At 41.2% G+C, this 25,137-nt stretch overlaps 1 protein-coding gene across 1 annotated transcript; it reads left to right on the top strand.

Moving 5' to 3' along the window:
- The first annotated feature begins 12,530 nt into the window (after positions 1-12,530).
- Positions 12,531-24,053, top strand: RAP2A (RAP2A, member of RAS oncogene family). Its single transcript, XM_032226739.1, has 2 exons — positions 12,531-13,532; positions 23,192-24,053. The coding sequence occupies exons 1-2, from the start codon at positions 13,219-13,221 to the stop codon at positions 23,427-23,429; spliced, it is 552 nt and encodes a 183-aa protein (XP_032082630.1). The 5' UTR covers positions 12,531-13,218; the 3' UTR covers positions 23,430-24,053.
- Positions 24,054-25,137: the final 1,084 nt, after the last annotated feature.

Genomic DNA, 25,137 nt, shown 5'->3' with positions numbered 1-25,137 from the left:
AGTCAGGGTCTTATTTTCTTTTGACCCCCCCAAATTAAGCAATTGGCTTATTTTTGGGGAGGTCTTATTATTTTTGAGATGCAGGAGGTGGCAAGCATGGTCACCTCATGGCTGCTGCTGTGTTGTGCTGCTGCAGCAGTGAGGTGTGTCACTGGGCCTGCCACTCTTTTTGCAGCAGCCATTAGCGTGACAGAAGGAGTGCGGTGGCTAGGGTTGCAGGAACGGCCATTAGGGCAGGGGAGGTGCATGCGGCATGTTCCCCCTCTCTTTCCCCCCCTCCGGCCTCGCTTCCTCACCTTGTGTTTTTTATGAGGCAAGCAACCAGAGGAAGTGGGGACAGCCTGCGCATGTGTTTAAATATTTTCAGGGAGGTCTTATTTTCAGGGAAACAGGGTAGCTTGATGTCCTTCGGATATGTAGGATTTCTCCTCTCTATGGTGCGACCACCACAGCCAATGGTCATGCTGTGGGTAGATGGGTGGTTGGGAAATCCAGGGAGTCATAAGAAACCTAGGTTGAGCACAGTCAATTGGATGAAGCTGAAACAGAAGATCTAAATCAGGGATGTCAAACTTGTGGTGTCACGCCGTCATGTGAGATATTGTGACTTTTTCCCCCTTTGCTAAACCGGGGGTGGGTGTGGCCAGTGCATGATGCATCCAGCCCACGGCCTGTGAGTTTGACACCCCAGATCTAAAGCAAAAGTGGCAAACTATTGTCCATTTATGACTTATGGACTTCAACTCCCAGCATTCCTGAGTCAGCATGGCTAGCTCAGGAATTCTGAGAATTGAAGTCCACAAGTCATAAAAAGGCCAATAGTTCCTCACCCGATTTGAGGTAAAGCACAAATTGCAGCAATGCACATAAGCTGCTTTGGGATATGTATGGAGAAGTTATATGGAATCACAACATTCTAGAATTAAATCAAACCTTTGCACAGTATGATTTTCATACCCCTAACAAAAATCTTGACTATGTTATTTTACAAAGAGAGAATATTTTTTAAAGAAGTCTTTGCAGAAGTGCCTAAATTTTGTCACATAAAACTTGAAACTTAAGTGACACTGCAGTCTATATTTGAATCTATGCCAAGTGATTCAGCTTTCAGATTTGCAATCAGGTTACCAAAAATCATTTGTTATAAAATAACTTCTTCCCAATTAAATAAATGGGGCTTCAGATTATATAAGATTATATTAAATTCTATTTCAACTCAAAACTCAGTGCAGTCACTGTAAAAGCTAATAAGTGACTTTAATATAGACGATTAGGAAATTATACAAAAGGATATAAAAAGAGTTTCATTTTAATTCATTGTTACTACTGCCATATTTTTAAAATAAAATTTTAAAAGATTACAACAAAGAGAAAGAAACTAGTTCTTTTAATTGTTTATTTAAAAGTTTATGTCACAGAAATGCAAAGTTATGTTTAATACAGCTATATTAAATACAGAATGTATTATATACAGCTGTATACTGTATCATATACAGCACACATAGGGGCAAAACATTTTAATATTTACTTTTTCAAAACTGCATTGATTTTCAAAACAGTTGTACACAAATTCATTTGTTTGGAAGGTTGTACCAAATACATTACATTCAATGTTTTGTATATTGCACATTTATCACATAAATATATAGTTTTTAAATTAATGTTTCTAAACAAAAATTTGTCTAAAATATGCATAATTATTGGAAACATTTTCCCTTATGAAAATTATAAATGATTGCAGTATTTTAACTTAGGCTTTTCAAATTGAAATGGGTTTGGCAGCATTGCCTATTCTAAGGGACAGATCTACTAATTTATTTTTAATAACTTTATTTTTCAGTATTAATTTTGTGTTTCAAATGTCTAAATGTTGTTTATATTAACAGTAGTTTAATCATTTAAAGAGGAACACATACAGTACACCCAAAAATCTTATGGAAAACATGTTGTAATCTTGCATTTATTTTCATCTGAACTGTGAGAAAAATGTATGCAACTTTTGTTTTTACTTATAAATTTGTCATTATAACTTGTTTGTTGACTTGGCTGTTTACTTAACCTCTGTGCTAGTTAATAACTTTTTAATGGTCCATTTAAATATTTGGTAGATGATTCAACAATACGAAATGGCAAATTATGTATGCTTAAAATATTTAAACTGTAGAAAAAATATATGAACATAATACATTTAAACAATTATTTTCTTAGAATCACTCTGATATTATTTACTCTATTAAGAAACAGACTTTTAAGACATTTGTGAATTTTCTTCCTGGATAAAGACTGAACAAAAGAAAATGTATTTTTAAAAGAATCAGAGAGATCCCCTCTGTTGAATATGTTCTGTTCCTACATTAATCAATATATTAAATTATTTTTTCCAGATAAAGATCAAGTTGATCTCCTTGGGGATATGTTGGAATAAGTGGTTTAGGTAGTTTTAAAGTATGTGTCACAGAGAATGTACAAATAATAAAAATGACATTGAATATGATTGATACCTATACAGTCCACTTTTGAAAATTTAGCCCTTAAATTGTCCCTCACCTACCCTGTTACAGATTTTTAAGGAAACATTGCTCCATTTGTCTTTGCCACATTTTGGTCAACAATTCAATTTTTATTCTGCTCTAATTCCACCTTCATGAACAGGTTGTTGTCTTTTTTTTTTATAAGCATATTAACATTCCTCTGCTTTGAAGAGGAAATATTACTTGATTTCAGTCCTATCTAGGTTATTTTAATCTTCAGGCATTTGCATGGAAGGACTGTACTCACTTTAACAAGTTTCTTAATTTCACCAGTTTCTAGATTTTGACATTTAAACAAAACCAAATTAAACTTCATTCTAACATTAGCTTTATATGAGATCACCAAACAAGTTCTGACTTGTATGTATTTGTGGGTATACATGTGCACACACATGTACATATACTGTACATGCATATATGCTAAACTAACCGTGAATGTGTATGTCAAATGTAATGTCCAATTGCAAAAGTAACTTATTTCTATTAGTTTCAGCAAGACCATCTAGGACAGCCAAAATTATGAAAGTATAGGCTTGGCCCATATATATATATATAGCTATTTCCAAAGAAACAATTACTAGTCTGAGCTCTATTCTTCTCATATTCACCATAATTTATTTAATCCCTATGCTTCTTGCTCTCTATATATATATATATAATTTTCTTTGAAGCAAATTGACCAATATAATATGCTAAACTAGAAATTGGAGCATAATTTCATATTATTTGAGATATGCCTATACTTTTTGTAAGGTCTTCATCAAAGTATCTTAATCTGTCTACTCTATACAAAATTATTTACACTGCTAACAGTTAAATAAATCCCTCCCATTGATTCATGTCATTAACTATATAGTAGCATACATACCCATTTATAAGTGTGTTGAGGTATAATTTAATTACCTATGTACAACCATGAAAATAAAAATAAGCCTTTTAAAATCATGCCAGTATATCAGTGTTCTCTATGAGACAGAGAAGCAAAAAGCTTGAATGGAAATATACATCTTTTTTTGCTTGTTAAAACAAATAAACAGGAAATTTACCAGTGGTTTGCTTTCAGACAATAGTGCCAGATATACTTCGTATTTTCAGTTCACAGTGGAGCAACACCATATAGTATCAAACTTATGTAAAACAACACCTTGTTCCCTCAGTTTTGTTGCTTGATACCAGCTATCTCAAAGTACTTTAAAGTTGATAATGCTCTTTGAAAGAAAAAAATGCATTGGAACTGTCAGAGGTTATCATTTCAAAAATTGTGGACATTGTTTGGCTCAATGGACATTGAATGTTCAATCTAGGGGTGTCAAACTCAAGGCCCATTCGCAGGATCTGGCCCGTGGGGTGCTTAAATCTGGGCCACAAGGCCACCCTGGAAACAGTGAAGGACCAGCCCACGATGCCCCTGCCAGCAAACACAAAGCTTGGGAGGGCTGTGCACGGTCCTCTCAAGCTACATTTTCACTGGCAGAGGGTTGCAGGAGGTCATCGCAGCTGAAAATGGCGCTGTGGAGACCATTTTCACTGGCAGAACACTCAGGCCACCACAGGCGCCCCCAACACGAGTGATTTTGAGCTGGCCATGCCTCCCACCTCCAAAGGTCAAACACAACCCTCAATAAAATCAAATTTGACACCCCTGGTTCAATGGGTTTGTGCCCAACATCTATTGCATATCTATCACAGTCCTGAAATTTTAATGAGTCTTCACTTTGGCCAAGATAGATCCATTGTCCTCTGCTGTCTTGTTGGAGCACTATAAAAATATTCAACTTCATTAATGTATACTTGGGTGTGAGGGGGAGGGACAACCCACTGGGTTTTTTTTATTGGAGGACTTGATGAGCTAAATAGGGACATATCATTTTGGAGGTCTATGCTGTTGTTAAGAATTGACACTGACTTGACGGCATGTAATCAGTCCAGCAATCCTATCACCATTACATTATGATTTTATTGTGCTTTTTTACAACAAAACAATAGAAAACTCTGTCATTAATCTTCAGGATTCATATAACTACATTCATCAGTATGATTGCAAAAGAATCCAGAGATCACAGAGATATATATGAATGAGATGTCATCCTGTACAGTACATGACCGAACTGTTGGTTAAAGTATTTCTTATATACCTTAAATATAAAGAAGCATTAATTCTTCTTCTTAATGGCTTCTTAAATACAGGTGGTCCTTGACTTAAAGACCACAATTGGGCCCCAAATTTCTGTTATTAAGTGAGACATTTGTTAAGTGAATTTTGCCCCATTTTACAAACTTTCCTGCCTCAGTTGTTAAATGGATCACTGCAGTTGATAGGTTAATAACCCAGTTGTTAAGTGGATCTGACTTCCCCATTGACTTTGCTCGTCAGAAGATTGCAAAAGGTGATCACATGACCTTGAGACACAGCAACAATCATAAATACAAACCAGTTGCCAAGCAGAATTATTTAACTCATTTTTTGCCTCTGTCTTTACACAAAGGGAAAAAACAGTCCAACCTATCAAAAACAGCACCACAAAAATCAGATTAGGAACACAAGTTGAAATAGGGAAGAAAATGGTAAGTGAGCACCTACCCTAGGTGTCTACCCTAGACAAGTTCAAATCACCAGGACCGGATGGATTACATAACAGGGTTCTGAAGGAACTGTCAGACGAGATCTCAGAACCATTGAACTATATCTTTCAGAGATCCTGGAGCACCGGGGAACTGCCAGAGGACTGGAAATGAGCTGATGTGGTTCCCATCTTCAAAAAAGGAAAAAAAATAGATCCAGGAAACTACAGACCTGACTTAAATACCAGGAAAGATTCTGAAAAAGATAATCAAGCAACAAATTAGCAAACACCTAGAAGTAAACAAAGTAATAGCCAAAAGCCAACGTGGGTTTGTCAAAAACAGATCATGCCAAACTAATTTTATTGCATTCTTTGACAAAGTGACAAAATTAGTGGGCCAGAGGAATGCCATTGATATAGTTTACTTGGACTTTCAGTAAGGCATTTGATAAGGTAGACCATAATCTACTACTAGATAAGAATGTGGGTTAGACAGCATCACCACCAGATGGATTTGTAACTGGCTAACCAACTGCACTCAACATATAGTCCTCAATGGAACTGCATCTATATGCAGTGGAGTACCCCAAGGTTCTGTTTTAGGCCCAGTACTCTTCATCATCTTCATCAATGGATGAGGGAATAAATGGGGAACTCATCAAATGTGCAGATGACACCAAGCTGGCAGGAATAGCCAACACTCCAGAAGATAGGCTTAAGATACGGAAGGATCTTGACAAACTTGAACATTGGGGACTATCTAATAAAATGAAATTCAATGGTGAAAAGAGTAACGTTCTACATTTAGGCAAGAAAAACCAAATGCACAGGTACAGTATAGGTGGTACCTTGCTCAATAGTAGTAATTATGAGAGGGATCTTGGACTCTTAGTGGACAACCATTTAAATATAAGCCAGCAGCTGCCAAAAAAGCCAACACAGTTCTAGGCTACATAAACAGGGATAGAATCAAGATCATGTGAAGTATTAATACCACTTTATAATGCCTTGGTAAGGCCACACTTGGAATACTGCATTCAGTTTTGGTTGTCACAATGTAGAAAAGATGTGGAGACTCTAGAAAGAGTGCAGAGAACAAAGATGATTAGGAGACTGGAGACTAAAACATATGAAGAACGGTTGCAGGGACTGGGTATGTCTAGTTTAATGAAAAGAAGGACTAGGGGAGACATGATAGCAGTCTTCCAATATCTCAGGGGTTGCCACAAAAAAGAGGGAGTCAAACTATTCTCCAAGGCACCTGAGGGTAGAACAAGAAGCAGTGGGTGGAAACTAATCAAGGAGAAAAACAACTTAGAACTGAGGAGAAATTTCCTGACAGAACAATTAATCATTGGAACAGCTTGCCTTCAGAAGTTGTGAATGCCCCAACACTGGAAGTTTTTAAGAAGATGTTGGATAGCCATTTGTCTGAAACGGTATAGGGTTTCCTCCCTAGGCAGGGGGTTGGACTAGAAGACCTCCAAGGTCTCTTCCAACTCTGCTATTGTATTGTAAGTCTTGTTCGGGAGAATAAAAAAGGAGTTTGGAAATGAAGAAGGCTAAAAAATAAATAGACAATATATTTAGATAGAGATCTGAAATTTTGATCACATGATTATGGGGATGCTGCAAAGGTTGTAACTGCAAAAAATGGTCATAAGTCATTTTTCAGCGCCATTGTAACTTTGAATGGTGACTAAACAAACTGTTGTAAGTCGAGGACTACCCTGTTTCCCTGAAAATAAGACCTAACTAGAAAATAAGTCCTAGCCTGATTTTTCAGGATGTTTGTAATATAAGCCCTGCCCCCCAAATAATTCCCAGTTAAGATTGTATGCCAGATGGGTGCATTTAGTACCGTATTTCCATGAAAATAAGACCTAACCAGAAAATAAGCCATAATGCATCTTTTGGAGCAAAAATTAATATAAGACCCAGTCTTATTTTCAGGGAAACACAGTACTTATATAATTTCATTGGAATCTAGCTATACATTTGGTAAATAATTATACAGTAAGGGATAAATCTAACCATTAAGACATCAGAAATATCCTTCTGTAAGATTTGCCTAGTTCTATTTTCCAAGTTCCAACTGCATGCATTTGGAAAACATCCAGGCAAAGACCCCCTTCTGTGACCAGAAATTCTACTTCTGCTGCTTCTGAACCAGTCGTCAGAATTAGGAGCCACTGAAAGCTTTTATTTCTTTTAAAAAAAATAATGGGTTGCTTAGCCATGAGAGCACTTACCTTATGCCACAACAGCCACAATAGCTCAAGAGATTTTGAGGAACGGCTTTCTCAGAATCTTTCTGAAAATTCAAATATGCAATACCTATTGGTTGGTACCTTCTAAAAGCGTGGAAGAACTTACAGAAGCCACGTTCCTTTTCAGCAAGGCTCATGTTTGCTTGCCTTCTTTTCAATAGCGCTTTCACCAATTTTCCGTGAACTGTTGTGAAACAGTTCAACAGTTCAACACAGCACGACACAGCCATTCGCCCATGAGGCTGTGCCTGGCTCTTTGGGAGCCTGCTTGCAAGAGAGCAGCCACCCAGCAACCCCGCTCTTCAACTGGGCGGTATCCCGAAGGCGGCAAGCAATGTGATCATCTTTGCCTCCCCCCCAGTTCCCGTGGCTTGGCACGTTCGGGATACCGCTAGGTTGGTGAGCGGTGCTCTGACTGGCCGGAGGTGGGGGGTTGTCCAGGAGGCTTATTTGCGGGGGAGGGCTTATATTTTTGCCCACCAGAAAAATGTGGCATGGACTTATTGTCAGGACATGTCGTATTTTCGGTAGGCAAAATCATATCAGATACATGCACAATTAGCAAAAGAGAATGCACTCTCTCCACTTCTCTCTATACACCAATGACTGCATCTCAAAAGGTCCCCCTGTTAAAATACTGAAGTTTGCAGATGATACAACAGTGATTGGTCTCATTCGAGACAATGATGAATCTGCATACAGACGGGAGGTTGAACAACTAGCCTTGTGGTGCAACCGGAACAATCTTGAACTAAGCAAACTCAAAACCATAGAAATGATAGTAGATTTTAGGAGAAACCCTCCTATACTATCACCTCTTACAATACTAGACAACACAGTATCAACAGTAAAAACCTTCAAGTTTCTAGGTTCTGTCATATCACAAAATGAACACCTAACATCAAAAACATCATGAGAAAAGCACAACAAAGAATGTTCTTTCTGTGCCAACTCAGAAAGCTCAAACTGCCCAAAGATCTGGATTACTGTAACGCACTCTACATGGGGCTGCCCCTGAAGAGTGTCTGAAGACTACAGCTGGTCCAGAATGCAGCCGCGCGAGCGATAATGGGTGTACCTAGATACACCCATGTTACACCTATCCTCTGCACTGGCTTCCCATTGGTCTTTGGACCCGCTTCAAGGTGCTAGTCGTTACTTTTAAAGCCCTACATGGTATTGGACCTGGCCGTAAAGCGACTAAGACCTGGCTGTTCCGACAGGCCTGGGGCTGTTGATTAATTTCCAGCCCCACCTGATGGAATGGATGTTGTATTAATTTTTAACATTGTATTTTTTAAATATTTTAAATGTTTTTATTTGTTGTGAGCCGCCCAGAGTCCCAAGGGAGTCGGCGGCATACAAATCTTATTAAAGTTCAAAGTTCAAAGATCTGCTAATTCAGTTCTTCAGAAGAATTATTGAGTCTGTCATCTGTACCTCTATAACTGTCTGGTTTGGTTCTGCAATCAAACAAGACAGACACAGACTTTAATGGATAATTAGAATTGCATAAAAAAACAATTGCTACCAACCTGCTTTCCATTGAGGACCTGTGTACTGAACAAGTCAAAAAATGGCTGAGAAAATATCTACAGACCCCTCACATCCTGGACATAAATTGTTTCAACTTCTATCCTCAAAATGACGCTATAGGGCACTGCATACCAGAACAACTAGACACAAGGACAGTTTTTTCCCAAATGCCATCACTCTGCTGAACAACTAATTCCCGCAACGCTGTCAAATTATTTACTAAGATTGTATTACTATTATTCTTCTCATCCTTCCTATTAGCTATCATCTCCCACTTATGACTATAACCATGTTACTTGTATTTTTACGATTTATATTGTTCTGTTTTTTTTCTAATATCAGAGGTGGATTGCTCCCGGTTCGGCCCGAATAGTAGCGGCGGCAAAAGGCTCCACCCACCCAAACCAGTAGTTAAAAAATTGGCAACCCACCACTGCCTACTATGATTTGATTGCTTATTAGTAACCTATGACTATCACTAACAGAGGCGATATTCAGCAGGTTCTGACCAGTTCTGGAGAACCAGCAGCGGAAATTTTGAGTAGTTCAGAGAACCGGTAAATGCCATCTCTGACTGGCCCCGTCCCCATCTATTCTCTGCCACCCGAGTCCCAGCTGATCAGGAGGGAATGGAGATTTTGCAGTAATCTTCCCCTGGAGTGGAGAGGGAATGGAGATTTTACAGTATCCTTCCCCTGCTATGCCCACCAAGCCACGCCCACAGAACCAGTAGTTAAAATTTTTGAATCCCACCACTGATCACTAAGTGTTGTATCTTATGATTACCTTTCTCCTCCCATTCATGACTATAACCATGTGGTTTTTATTTTTATGATTTATATTGTTCTGTTTGTTTCCTAGTATAATTTGATTGCTTATTAGTAACCTATGACTATCACTAAGTGTTGTATCTTATGATTCTTGATGAATGTATTTTTTCTCCCCCCACCTTTTATGTTCACTGAGAGCATATGCACCAAAGATAAATTCCTTGTGTGTCCAATCACACTTGGCCAATAAAAAATTCTATTTTATTCTATTCTATAAAATCAACTTGCTATGTTAATTTTAACATATTTTTGTTGTAATAGCAGGGTTCATGTTTTGATTCTAACAAAAAAAAATTAACCCAGGGAAGGACCAGGGAAGGGGGAAAATTGTAACCTTTGCACAAGAATATTCAGATCTGGCCTTGCTTTTGCTGCAACCACTAATCCTTAGTAAAAAAAAATATATCTTTTTAACCAAATGGAGTCGAGGCTCTTTCTTCCTTAGGGACCTAGCTCAGGCGGGTCTGACATTTTCTACGTTCTGGCAGTAATAAAATCAAGTTATTAAAATATCTGCCATAGTGGTGCTCTGTCACCAGAGCTCTGAAAGGTGAGGATAATTGGGTCGTAGCACTGCACGATGAGGATGCTGAAGAGTTACACAACTTTGAAGCTTTCATGATGGCCGTGAAATAATGATTTGAGAGGCCCAAAATCAGGATCAAAACCATCAAGCAAGGAAAGTGATCAGTTGCGACCTACATCCAAGAATTCAGAGGGACAGCCAGCAAACTCCTGGGCTGGCCCTAAGAAATATTACCACCAGATGGATTTGCAACTAGCTGACAAACCATACTCAACAAGTAGTTCTTAATAGTACTACATCTACATGGAAGGAAGTAAAAACCACAAGGTTCCGCCTTAGGCCCAATACTCTTCAATAACTTCACAAATGATTTAGATGAGGGAAGAGAAGGGGAACTCATCAATAGTTTTCTCTAGCAATTGGTCATTGCCTTCTTTTTCAACTCCCCTGAGAAAACTTGATTCTCTCCCATCCAAGTACAGGTAGTTCTTGACTTACAAAAAAAATTTAACCCAATTTTGGGCTCAATTTTGAGTGAGAAATTTGTTTATGTAAGTTTTGCTCCATTTTATGACTTGCCACATTTGTTAATTGAATCACTGCAGTTGTTAAATTAGTAACATGGTTGTTAAGTGAATGTAGTAGTTACTCCATTGACTTTGCTTGTCAGGTCACAAAAGGCGTCCACATGGCCCCACCATCATAAAAGTGAGTCAGTTGCCAAGCATCCGAATCTAAATCATGTGACCACAGGGATGCTGCAATGATCATCAGTGTGAAAAACGGCCATGTCACTTTTATTTCAGTGATCTAAATGATCTCTCGTAAGTCAAGGACTGCCTGTATTTTTCAGGGAGATGGGCAGCCATGTAAATTTGATTAATAAATAAAAAGCCCATCTTGCCTAGTTTTCCAAAATCAGCTCCCGTCATTCTTAAAATCAGTAACACGTTGCTAGAGCCTCTTAAGATAAAGCTTTATTGTTTAATGTGAGCACACTGGCTCACATTAAAAATCTGTTGTCTGCTCTCTTAAAGACTACTCTGAAAGTAGTCCTCAACTTACAACAGTTTGTTTAGCGACCAAAGTTACAATGACACTGAAAAATGTGACTCATGACTATTTTTCACACTTACAACCGTTGCAGCATCCCCATCCATGGTCGCATGATCAAAATTCAGATGCTTGGCAAGTGGTTCATATTTATGACAGTTGTAGCGTCCTAGGATGACGTGATCCGCTTTTGCGACCTTCCAACAAAGTTAACAGGGAATCCAGATTCACTTAACAACCGTGTGACTAACTATACAAATGCAATGATTCACTTCACAACTCTGGCAAGAGAAGTCGCAAAATGGGGGGAAACTCACTTGACAAATGTTTCACTTAGCAACATAAATTTTGGACTCGATTGTGGTCGTAACTTGAGGACTACCGGTATCCCGCAGAGTTTTGACTACAACACTCATTGCTCCAAACCAGCTCCAGGCCAGGGTCTGAGGGGTGCTGCAGTTGAAGGATTAAATCAATAATATTGATTTAATCAGTAACATTAAGAGCCCTGGTGGCCCAGTGGTTAGAATGCTGTGCCGCAGGCTACTTCTGCTGATTGCCTGCAGTTCGAATCTCACCAGGCTCAAAGTTTGACTTAGCCTTTCACCTTTCCGAGGTCCGTCAAACGAGTAGGCAGATTAGAGGCCTGAAAAGCACTGTGGACGCAGTGGCTCAGACGGAGATCTTGTCAATCAAAGGTTGGCCGATTCAAATCCCTAGCACTTGTGTAACGGTCAACTCCCGTTACTTGTCCCAGCTTCTGCCAACTTAGCAGTTCGAAAACATGTAAATAATGCAAGTAGAAAAATAGGAACCACCTTTGGTAAGTGTTCTGCGCACCTTTAGTCACATGATCATGGAGACATCGTGGGACAGCACTGGCTCTTTGGCTTTGAAACGGAGATGAGCACAGCCCCCTAGAGTCGGGAACTAGCACATATGTGCGAGGGGAACCCCTACCTTTAAAGGGGTATATAAGTCTAAGTGTTATTGCTATTGGAGGAAAGGCCCCACTGGTCTGTGCTTGGGCAGGAAGGTTGGACTAGATGACCTCCAAGGTCCCTTCAATCTGTTATTTCCCCCAGGGAGTCGGAACAGTTTCCCCCATTCCCCAGCGAGAGCAAAGCGCGACATTTTAATAACCAGGAACAAGAAGAGAGAATCTCCAAAGATTCTTTTATTGTCTCGCTCCCGTCCGTCCAACAGCAGCAGCAGCAGCAAGCAGAGCCCGCCGCCGCCCCCTCTCGCCGGCTGATTGGCCCGCTCGGTTACATGCCCGCGAGGGGAATGCCCTTCTCGACGGGAAATCTTTGAAACTATGGGCCTCGAAACTCGCCCTGGCCTACGGGCGGAGGGGGTGGGGGGAGAGAAAAAGGCGGGTCTCTTGTTTCCTAGGCTACAAAGAGAAAGAGCGGCGGCAAGAAGGGCGGAGAAGCTGGGGAGGGGGCAAAAAAGCGAGAGAGAGGGAGAAAAGAAAGGCAGGCAGGAAGAAGGGCAGCGTGTCGCTCAGCTTCTCCGGCAGCGCCCATTGGTGAAGGCGAGCCAACCACGTGACGGAACGCCCAGCTTCGACCTGATTGGCAGTTCCCTCGGTTACGGGCTATGAGGGGGCGGGAAGGGCTGCGTCCTGGCAGCGCCAGCAGCAGTAGTGCCGCCGCCGCCGCCGCCGCCGCCGCCGCGTTCGCTGTGGTCCCTCGAAGGCGGCTCCGGCCATCGGCGAGCATCGCCTCGAGTCAGCGGTGGTTGACGCGCTCCCCGCCTTCGGGTTCCCTTCCGCCCTTGGATTCCCTCGTCGTTTGAAGCCATGGCGGCGGCGGAAGATGCGGTGGCGGCGGCGGCGGCGGCAGCCGGGTGACGCCCGAGGCGGCGGATGAGCGGCGGCCGACCGAGCTCTGGCGTGGGAAGAGGATGCGGGAGTACAAGGTGGTGGTGCTGGGCTCGGGCGGGGTGGGCAAGTCGGCGCTCACCGTGCAGTTCGTGACGGGCACTTTCATCGAGAAGTACGACCCCACCATCGAAGACTTCTACCGCAAGGAGATCGAGGTGGACGCCTCGCCGTCGGTGCTGGAGATCCTCGACACCGCCGGCACCGAGCAGTTCGCCTCCATGCGGGACCTGTACATCAAGAACGGGCAGGGCTTCATCTTGGTCTACAGCCTGGTCAACCAGCAGAGCTTCCAGGACATCCGCCCCATGCGCGACCAGATCATCCGCGTCAAGAGGTGATGGGGGTGGGTGGGGGAGGGGATGGGACAAACCCCCTCCCCCCCCGCCGCCTTTAACCCAGAGAGATCCCTGCTTCTTTCCCTCTTCGTTACTCCACCCAAATCCCGCCCCCCTCCTTCCTTTGGGATCCTGGTGGCCGGTGGTTTCCCAGAAAGCCTTGCCCGCTTTGCAGAAAGCGTGCACCCATCATCCTCCCCTGCTCCTGATGGGGCCAGGTTTCTGCAACTCCCACCTGCTTTCCCTCTGTATGAATTTTACTTACACACACCTCCCTCCTTCCCTCCCTCCCTCCATATATATTTGCAGTTCAGTTTCCCAGAAGCCTTGTTTGCTTTGCAGAAAGCATGGACCCATCCTTCCCTGTCCCTGATAAGGCTTAAGGGTCAAATCTCCTCTGCTTTTACCCTGTATGAATATCTCTTTCTCTCTCACCCACACCCACACAGCCTTGTTTGCTTTGCAGAAACCGTTCACCTATCATCCTTACTTGTTCCTGATAAGGCTCAAATCTCATCTGCTTTTCCCCTGTATGAATGAATGTCTGTCTGTCTCTCTCTCCCCCCCCTCTCTTTCTCTCTCACGCTCGCACGCGCGCACATACACAGAGCTCATTTTTCCAGAAGCCTTGTTTGGTTTGCAGAAAGCATGGACCCATCATCCTTCCCTGCTCCTGATAAGGCTTGTTTCTGCAACTCCCATCTGCTTTTCCCCTGCATGAATCACACACACACACACACACAGACACACACACACACACTTCAGTTGCTCTGTGGAATATTTCCTCTTATTCCTCCTTATATCAAAATGTTCTGCCGGGGCAAATGCCTCTGTGATGTAAGCCCCATTGATTCAGCCTCGTTCTGACTCATGCCTGCTTTCATCCATCCATCTCTGCCTGCAGCTCTTCTTCTTTGAATGCTGCAGAGAGACTGGCCAATAGCCTCTTGCAGAGATCTCCTCCTCGGAATCGCTATGGTCTGATCCATATCTGTGTTGCCCAAATGTGCTGCCATCCACATTGAGCGAATCGATCTTGTCATTCTTTTTTATCTTATGGCTATTCGTCCACGGAGCGCCTGGCATCCAGCTCTCTCTGTCCTCTCTGCCCTTGTGTAGATTTCGTTCTTTTTCCATACACACAGAGCTTTTGGTTCCTCCTTCCATCTACTTCCGGTGTTCTGTATGGTATCTCATTCAGCCTACACAACCTCTGCTACATGCCCCTAATATACATGTGTGTGTTTGTTTATGTGTATTTTTATTGTATTACATTACATTCCTCCCCACATACTGTTTCTCAATGAATTTTAAACAGTCTGAATTTTTCTGCTCCATAGATTTTGACATCTCTACCGCATTCTCTATTCTTGTGTTTGTCATGTGTTCACACTCATGTGTGCATACATGAATGATTTATCTTTACATTAAACTAGTTGTTTTGGATTTTTCATTTTCTACCGCTGAATACAATGTTTTGCCAATTTCCAGCAAAAAATGCACAAAATTGGATTTTCCTAATAATATAGCATTCGCTTAATGACTACCCAAAAAATGTCATAAAATCAGCTCAAATCATGTAATGAATGACCCGCTAAACCACCACCACAATTTTGGGTTCCGTAAAAATGAATTAAGCATCAAAACTACTGTTAATTTCAGAACAAATTAATGTTCTGGAATCCTCAACGTATGGAACCCAAAATTGTGGTAGTAAATTGTGGTGGTTTAGCAGGTCATTCGTTACATGATTTGATTTAATGACATTTTTTGAGGTAGTCATTATGTGAATGCTATATTATTTTAAAAATCCAATTTTGTGCATTTTTTTGCTGGAAATTGGCAAAAAAAGTAAACAATTGCAGTCATGACTGCAGTTCATTGCAAGCAGCTTTAAATGTGAGCCTGTTGCCAAGCATCCAAAAAGCTATTACATGACTCTGTGTGTGTCTTTCTCTGTGTGGCCATGATAACTTTGAAATTGTATTATAAGTAGATTTTGTTCAATGCAACTTTGAAGCAACCAGTGATAAGTTGAGACTATCTATATCATGCTGAACAAATATCTGTCCAGTCTCTTGAAAATGCCAGTGATGGAGCACCCACAATTTCTGTAGGTACCTGTTTCTCCAAAAATAAGATCTCCCCGGATAATAAGCCCAATCGGGCTTTTGAGCACATGCACTAAAATAAGTCCTCCCCAAAAATATTGCAACACAACAGCAGAAATGAGGTGGCCACGCTCACCGCCTCCTGCACCTCAAAAATAATAAGACCTCCCCGAAAATAAGGCCAAGTGCTTATTTCCGGGGTCAAAAGAAAATTGGGGAAAACATGGTAATCAGTGGAACAGCTTACTACCAGAAATTGTGGATGTTCCATCACTGAGCTTTTCAAGAAGACACTGGACAGCCATTTGCCCAGAATGATATAGACCAGGGTCTCCTACTTGAGCAGGAGGTCAGACTAGAGGACCTCCAAGGTTTCTTCCCACCCTATTCTAGGTTCCAAGTTGTATATAAAGAGTTTATCTGGCAGAGTACTGTATTTCAAGTAACAGGATTTTTTCAAAAATACACCAGGTGCTTTTTCAAAAGGAAGCTGGACTGTTTTTTCCTTGAGGAAGATGTTTAGCTTCTGATCCCAAGAAGCTTCATTGGTTCTGCAGGATGGTGGGGACGATGGAAGGATTAGTTCTGACAGGATGGGGTGGTGGTGGAAGGATGATATTTCTTTGCAGCCATCTGGTCATTAGTAAATTATCCTTCCACTCACCCCCTAACTCTGGCCTGGATGACTGAGAATTTCCACAGACAAGGTACAGGCTATTTCAACAAAAACCCACTATATAACTTGACTTTATAACTTATACTATAAAGATAAGAACCAAGGTTAAATTCTGTAAGAAAAAGATAGGGAAGACCCTACATTGCATAATTTCAATTTTTATTTCTAAGGAATACTAAACTGGTAAAGTAGACTCACTTATCCAACCTTATGTATCCTAGAACAGGGGTCCCCAACCTGTGGGCTGCGGCCCATTACCGAGCCATGGCATATTTCTAACCGGGCTGCGGACTGGCACGTGCATGTAGCGTGACTCACAGGTGAATGCTGGCGTTCACAGCCCCACTCACGCAATTGACAGGCGCCATCACTCCCAACTCCACTCCCAGAAGCAGTGGGCACTGGCATCCACTTCGCCCGTGCAGCCACCACTCGCACAAATGAAGCTTTGCGTGCATCTGCCTCTCGCACAAACCCATTCCCTCTCTCCACTCCCTTGCACCAGGCCGCAAATCCGGAAAGGTTGGGGAACACTGTCCTAGAATGCTAAAGCAGAATTTCCCCTGGCTAGTATTTGGATAGGGGACCATTAGGAAATCCCAGCACTATAAAACAGATTAAATTTTTTAAAAGAAGCCCAGGCGACAGATGAAAAGTACTTCCATATTTTTGCAAAGTGAATTGCATCTGTCCATTAAATGACAAGGAATTCAGATGGTTGTTCAGACGAACATGGTGGATATGCTGCTAATTCATGTAATTGTAAAATGCTTATAGACAAGGATCAGTTGAACAGCTGAATAACTTTACCTGTTATACAGTGGTACTTTGGTATTGAACACTTTGAATCTCATCGAATTTGGTACTTGGTGCATTTTGATGTGAACTTTTTCCTGATAATCATCATTTGTCTGGTACTCAATGCACAAGCTAGAGCTTGTCGGTGTTAGCTTCTTTGTGACTCACTACCTTACTCCTTATGGGAAAAACTTGTTTGGTACTCATCTCGCCTCCCAGAACCAATTAACGATGAATACCGAGATAGCACTGTACTGTAAATGAAGAAAACCACAGTAAATGCTGAGGCAGTGGCATTTGTATTCTCTGTTCGGAGTTGTTACTGCATCTTGTTTAAGAAAACTTTGTAACTATAACACAGTATTATACTGAATTAGGGCAGCCTGCCATCAGTTACCATCGCTGCTTGTTCTCTGAGTTGCAGCTCCAGCTTTTCTGGGGAGCCCCAAGTTTGGAAATGCTAAAAAAAATATATGTTCCTTTGCTCCTTCTGGTATGGAAAGCAGAAAAAGAAGATGCAGAGTGACAACTTAATAGTATAATACAGGATGTGGTTCCCATGCTCCCAGACTGGGATCTTTGATGTGGAAGCATTATTGCAGGTAGACAAATAATCTGGGAAGAAACTTGTGCCTTTGCTTAGGGAGCTGCACATATCTCAAATTCCCTGAGCCCTTGTCTTCAAAGGCAGTGATTTGGCTTAACACCATGAAAGGGAAAAGTCTGCAGGTTCTATTTGCAGAATTTAGAATAACTGAGTTGCAAAGGACCTTGGAGTTCTTTCCCTGCTCAAGCAGGAGACCGTATACCATTTCGGGTAAATGGCTGTCCAATCTCTTCTTGAAAATGTCCAGTGATGGAGCACGCATAACTTCTGAAGGCAAGCTGTTCCACCATTGAATCAGTTTTTCTGACCAACAGGAAATTTCTCCTTAATTCTAGTTGGATCTCTCTTTGCTAAGTTTCCGTCCATCTTCTTCTTGTCTTCCCCTCAGATGTTTTGGAGATTAGGATGATCCTGTCCACTCTATGACGGTCCCTCAAATATTGGAAGACTGCTATCATGTCACCCCTAGTATTTCTCTTTGTTAAACTAGATCAGTGATGGCGAATCTTTTAGACACCAAGTGCCCAAACTGCGGCGTGCGCACATGCCCAAACTGAAAGGTCTGCGTGCACACAAATGTGCACATGCACAGCAGAGACCTGAAGACCAGCAGGTTGGCAGGAGGCGGGTGGCATCCCAAAACTGGCAGTGCCACAAGAGATAAGATCTTTTTCTTTCATGAGCTTTTCTCATTTGCAGAGAAACAGAAACTCAAGAAAGAAATGCCAAGGAGATCTGACCTGGGGAGAGGATGCATGTGCCAGCAGAAAGGGCTTTGCATGCCACCTCTGGCACGTGTGCCATAGGTTCGCCATCACGGGACTAGATGGTATCTTCTCTCTTCCTGTTTTACTTTCTCGCACATCTGTTTTGGCTCCCCCCAAGGAGCTTCATGATTGAGTGGGTCTTAAATCAAAATTTGTTATCACGGTACAAAGAGTGAAGGTTAAGAAAAACTACTTGAGGGAAATATCCTAATTAACATAGACATTTGATCCTGCAGTTTTTATTTTTGGACTTTCCAAAATTTCTGTTTTGTTTTTTTCCCCAAAATGTTATACAATATGCATTTGAACATTTTATCTAATTTGAGTTAAACAAAATCAGAATGACTTAATCTTGACTTTTTATTACTGTGCTGTAATAACCACTGTGCTGCCTCATCTATGATTGATGGGATTGGACATATATTTTCCTCTCAACATGCATAAGTTTAGCTGGGATATGCAAACATCTTTAGGTTCTTGACACTTTAGAGTTAGCAGGGTATAATCAGTCACATAATGTGGGGGATACTGTAGGAGGAAGGCTGTATTAATCTATGGTAGTAACACATTAGGAAAAAAACATCCTAGCATTTTTCCCCCCAACAACATGTTTTTTTAAAAGGCATAAGCTTTTGTGAGCTGCAGCCTTTTAATAACATTTGATAAGTGGAAAAGTTGCCGTCAGCCCCTCCTGGTCATGGGGAAGAATGCAACTAATATGAAAAGAATTGTTGTTTTGTTTTTCTACTTTGGTTGACATATATGTAATCCAATACAGGATACGTAACAGCATCAAGAAGTTTAGAGAACAAAAAATATTGTTCCTTTCTTCAAAGCTGAGTAAGTATATTTAACGAGAACACTGGTCAAAACTCTGAAACAATATATTAAGCTTGACCGTAAAGTAGGGGTCCTTGAGCCATGGCCTACTGCCGGGCCATGGTCTATTCAGAACCAGGCCATGCAAATGGCTGGCCAGTGTGCACACTTGTGTGAATGCCGGTCCACCACGCGTGCACAGCTCAACCTGTGTAAGTTGAGCTGCGCACACATGCGGGTCCGCACCAGCCCACCACTTGTGCAAGTTAAGCTGTGATGCGTGCATCCCCTGGCCTGCCACTCATGCAACCTGATTCTCCTCTCCCCCCCTCTGATGCCCCCTCCTCCAAGCCTCAACGGTTGGGGACCACTGCCGTAAAGGACTACTTCTAATGGGAGAAATGTCCACAATCTTGGTTGTTTTAATACCAGGAAATACTAATCAGCCAAATGCATGAGCTACAAGCAGACTTTTCCAAGTAGTTGTAACGTCCCTGAGGACTCTTCCTAACCCGTCTGATGTGGTAGCTGGGGCATCATCTTTTCTTTTGGCCTGTGGATTCTGAGGAAGTGGGCAGGATGCTCTGATTTGACCTGTGTTGCTTGTAGATCTGAGCCATGATATCTCCTGCTTCTGCATAGGGTGGCTAGAGGATGGCAATGAATGTAGGAGGCTGTCAGTGCCTCTTTTGCAGATAGGGTGATGCCAGCACCTTTTTTTAGCCAGACAGAAGGTCCTAGAGACTGGATCCCACATGCAAGAAGGAAGATATGCAAGCTCTTTACTTACTCAAGAGGAGATGCATTTTCTTGTCATACAATTAACAGTGACCACCTGTTTGCTTTTGCTCACCCTGAAAAGCCATTAGTTGATAGAAACTATCAATGACAGCAGTAGCTCCTCCCACTATCTCCATCAAGGAAGCCAGACAGCTGCCCAATAATTATCACTTCATCTTCTCTAATGTCTTCCGCTGCAGCATGATGATGGGAGTCCCGAAAAACTCAAAATGAAGGGAAGGAAGGCAAACACAGTTAGGTTGGTACAGGTCCTAGCTGAGCTCTTTAGCTATAGTAAAAGGTCACAGGAACTCCAACTGCTGGCCAACAAGGCTCTTCTGCAGTTTGACACACCCAGACTGGAACGATAGGGCCTAGAACTGAATTGTATTTTCCTTTAACTAAGATTCTCTAAGAAAATAACCAAGTTCAGAGAGAACCCAAGGACCCTGCAAATAAGATTCTGGAGAAGACTGAGGTCACCAGACCAAGAAAATCTTGGGATGATTCCTGTTCTTTTGCCACATTGTAATCTTTGGAACATTTTGCTTGCCATGTTTGAAGCAAAAGAAGAAAGAAGGCTCTTATTAGATACTAGCTGGCTACCCATGATTCACAACAAAACTATGTGATCGGGCAATGCAAGAGAAATCCGGTTCACTCCAGTTCAATCTGTTGGCTAAGTGGTGATCGGTGATTGAAACATATAAGGGAATATTACTCCCGCCACCTTGAGTCTGGAAGCAGTTCTATATGTGGAAGGTGTAGACATTTTGGTGAGGTACCGACGTTTAGCATTGTAAGGAGCCCCAGGAAGCTCCTGAGTGAAAGTGTGGAACATCTGCCAGTTTGAACTGAGGTAATGGAATGTGAGGCAACTGGCAGTTGAAACAGAGTTCTTTTAAGGTAGGGAGGGGGAGTAGAATGTCTAATTCCTTAGTATCAGAGCATGTTAATATAAGGCAACTGGCAGTTGGAACAGAGTTCTTCTTAGCTGGGGAGGGGGAATAGAACTCCTTAGCATCAGAATATGTTAATTACTGTATAAGAAATGCTAAGGATCTGATGGTCATTTCAAAAAATCCTTTCTTAGCAAGCACCTAGAAGCCAAGAGGAACATATGTGCCAAATTTCAGGTTTGTGGGCTTTATGGTTCTGGAGATTTCATTATGAGTGAGTGGTTTTTGGCTTTTATATATATAGATGGAATGTCAATGCAGGAGGGAGGGATGTAGCATCCTGGTCAGACCCCTATCTTCCTAGTGTGGGGATGAACCCAAACCCAGACTAGTGGGCAGGAACAGAAACTATGTGGTGCCCCAAAGATCCATCCAATGGATCATTCAGACTATGAAGAGCAAATTTTAGGAGAAGAATTTGAAGAGACCAGAAGTAGCCAGCAATGATATTCTACATCTAAATAGGAAGATAGTGAAAATCAATCTATTAGGGTCTAGACTCTAGAACAATTGAACATGTCTGCCTTAACATGCCCACTTCATCTCAAGACTCCCACTGCAGCTGACCCGATAGTGGCATTCTTACTCAGCTGGCTGTGCATCAGCGCTCCTCTCTCGCCATTGGTCCACCAGCCCATCCTTTCATCCTGGGCGTTTCACAGAGGGATACTTTTGCATGGCCAATTGACAGTGTGGGATATTTAACCGCACTTTGAAGTGAATCTGGCTCCCTCATTGTCTTTGCTTGTCAGAAGGTTGCCCAAGATGATCACATGACCTTGGGACACAGCTACGGTCATAAGTATGAACCCAGTTGCCAAGCCTCTGAATTTTGATCATGTGACCATGGGGTGGCCACAATGGTCATAAGTGTGCAAAAATGGTCATAAGTCACCACAAGGCTTGCTTGCCCTTAAAGCTAAGTGATAATGGGCGGGTTCATACATTACAATTAATAAAAAATGAACAAACTGTATTATTACTGTTGCATGAACTAAAGATGATTGTTGTATTTTAGATTGCACTACAGTGGATACAGTATACCAAACATCACACTTGTTTATCCAAAAACATTTTCAAAAATTACAGGGATATTGGCAGTATTTTCTTTATTAGCTTATTCAAGCTTTTAAAGTAAGAGACATTATGTTGCTAGTTAGAACACTGAAACTGTTGATGATTGCAAAATTAGAATTCTAAAAAGATTCAATGTCATTTCATAGAGTTCATGAAAATAATTTCAGTGATTCAGTCTTGCGTCTGTCTACTTTTTATCATGCTGATTATGTACAATATTTAGGCAATGCTCATGTATGCAAAATCGCAATCACAGTAGCACTTAGAGCTCTCTCTAAGTGGTTTACAGAATCAGTCTATTGCCCCCAACAATCTGGGTCCTCATTTTACCGACCTTGAAAGGATGGAAGGCTGAGTCAACCTTGAGCTGATGAGAATCGAATTGCTGGCAGCCAGCAGTTAGCAGAAGTAGCCTGCATTACTGCATTCTAACCACTGTGCCACCCCGGCTCAAACTAATATATTCTGTATGTGCCCTGGATTATGGATACTGAATTTCAATATTTAGATTTCAGAATTGAAATTGTGCAGGATAAGAAGACAGGTTTTTTTTTGGTTCCATTCAATCATATCCAATTCTCAGAGACTATCTGGATAGGTCCGTCCAGTTTTCATGGCAGGTTTTTCAGAAGTGGTTTGATGGTTATACTGAATGATTTGATTGTTTGGGTAACTTGGCTACCAAATGTGTCATATTTTTAATGTGATTTTATAGGGTTTTTTTATTTGTATCTTCTTGGGGTTTGTTTGGGGGTTGTTGTTTTTTTTTTTGCTGATTTTTAAAAATTGTTGTAAACCACCCAGAATTATGCATATGAATAAATCAACGTTTTTAGGGGCTGTAGAAAAACCAGTTCTGAGATTGAATACCTGCCTTTAAACTTTAAATAATGGGTAAAACTTTAATAATGTGTCCCCTAGTTTGAAGTTCATTAAATGAAGCCTTTGTAGAAGACTGTGCTGAAGACCACCCTCATGGCTGAGAGCAGAGACAATTTTGACTACTTTTATCTTCGTAATGATGCCCAAAGACTTCAACCTTGTTTCTTTACCTCTAATTGCAGATATGAGAAGGTACCTGTAATCTTGGTTGGAAATAAAGTGGATTTGGAGAGTGAGAGAGAAGTTTCATCCAGTGAAGGCAGAGCTCTGGCTGAAGAATGGGGTTGTCCTTTTATGGAGACATCTGCTAAAAGCAAAACCATGGTGGATGAGCTCTTTGCAGAGATTGTCAGACAAATGAACTATGCCTCTCAACCGGATAAAGATGACCCGTGCTGCTCTGCATGTAATATACAATAGCATTCCAAGGATGGAATTGGACCTCATTTGCTGTATTTGGGTAAGGTGACAGAATAGACTATTTCACTCTGTGATTTAAAGTTGGTCAAAAATTCAAAGTGGAGTAGCACTGACCCTCCAAGTGAAACATAAATATGGATCAGTTTAGTTAAAAAGAAAAAAAAAAAGAAATTGAGAAGCTTTATTTGCCTGCAGCACAACTTCTGCATGTTCTACTCTGGCTTAGCCAACAGATTACAGGGTGAGCACAATCCGTGCACATTGGCTTGTCAGGTAACAGCTACTGCTTTAAATTAAGAAAAGTTTTCGGTGAAAAGGAGCCCACCAGCAAAGACCTTTTGCACTCTTGCCTATTCTGTACTGATAAGGAAAGATTTAACAAAAGGTATCTCCTTACTGAATTTCAGGACTTTTATCACTTGTGGCCAAATCAGTCAAATATGCTAATTTTATTTTTTGACGCAAGTGTTGATCAATTGATTGGCAAGCTAATATATAGTTCTGTTATTTCTTTTACATTCATTATTTTCTGTGATCCCATAATGCAAAAAGGAAAATGCTCCATCAGTACTTGAACGGAAAGAGAGAAGCTCTGGAAAAAACAAACAAACCAACAGCTTGTAAAGAGAACACTGAAACATTAAAATATGCCAGATATTCTGCATTGTTGCTCAGAAAATGGTGGATTGCTTCAGCTGCTGTTCAGTCAAGATACCAAACCAGCCCTTGCTTTACAAGAGCAGGAAATGCATTTCTCTCTTTACTGATCCAGGAAGAAGCAGCCATGATGGGGTAAATAGAATTGTTTGGCCTTACTAATGAGGAACATTGCTAGCACATTAACAAGTACCACCTTGTAAGGAAAATGAAGCCATGTTGTATTCAGACGTTCCTTTTTGCAGAAACCTCACAGAGGCTGTAAAAGCATCCTCTATTTTTTAGTTTTAAGGATACCAGTTTATTTTTTGCCTTTTAAGGGCTGTGTCTTGGATGTGATATACTAATTGAGCTATGGAATTTTAATTTTGCCACTTTATATCTTTTAATGTTGGCGATTCTGGTTAACCGTGTAGAATTACTTTGTCTCAGAAGGTGAATACAAAATATTTTAATTCCATGTGGGAATGAGAAAAAAAAAGGATTTTTGTCTTCAATTGCCTAACATGCTAGTCAGGTGCTGCCATTAAAAGTGATCCTGTTGCCCTGGTTATTGCTGTGACAAATAGTGAGTGAAAGCATTGTTTTAAAATGGTGGCCGCAGCCTCTAATTTTTAATTTAAATAGCAGTGAAATACTTAAAATTTGCATGACTTAACAGCACCAATTATATCTATTATGTCTTACAATCTGAGGAAGTTTCCAATCAGAAAGTCTGGTAAGATTGAAATGGTGGAATGATAATGGACCTTGATGGATAAATTGGCCTTTACAATACAATATCACTGAGCCTATGGTCCAAATACTATTCCTGAAAGATTGGTTTTTCAATCTTGTGACGTGGTTCTGTAACTTCTTGTGTAGATGAGTGGAAAGGAATGTATGTTCTGTGTATGGGTGTGAGTGTGTTGGTGAGTGCAACTTTTTACAAATGCTGTAATGAACTTGAGTTCTGAGATTTTGCCTTGATCAGCAGAAAAACAAACTGCAATCTAAAGGGTATCAAAAGCAAATGAATTTTTAAACGCCTTTTAAAAAAAAAAACACTTGG

The sequence above is a fragment of the Thamnophis elegans genome, chromosome 11 (assembly GCF_009769535.1).
Source record: "Thamnophis elegans isolate rThaEle1 chromosome 11, rThaEle1.pri, whole genome shotgun sequence".
Lineage (NCBI taxonomy): Eukaryota > Metazoa > Chordata > Lepidosauria > Squamata > Colubridae > Thamnophis > Thamnophis elegans.
The sequence above is the reverse complement of the archived record's forward strand: the minus strand, read 5'-3'. Positions and strand labels throughout refer to the sequence as shown.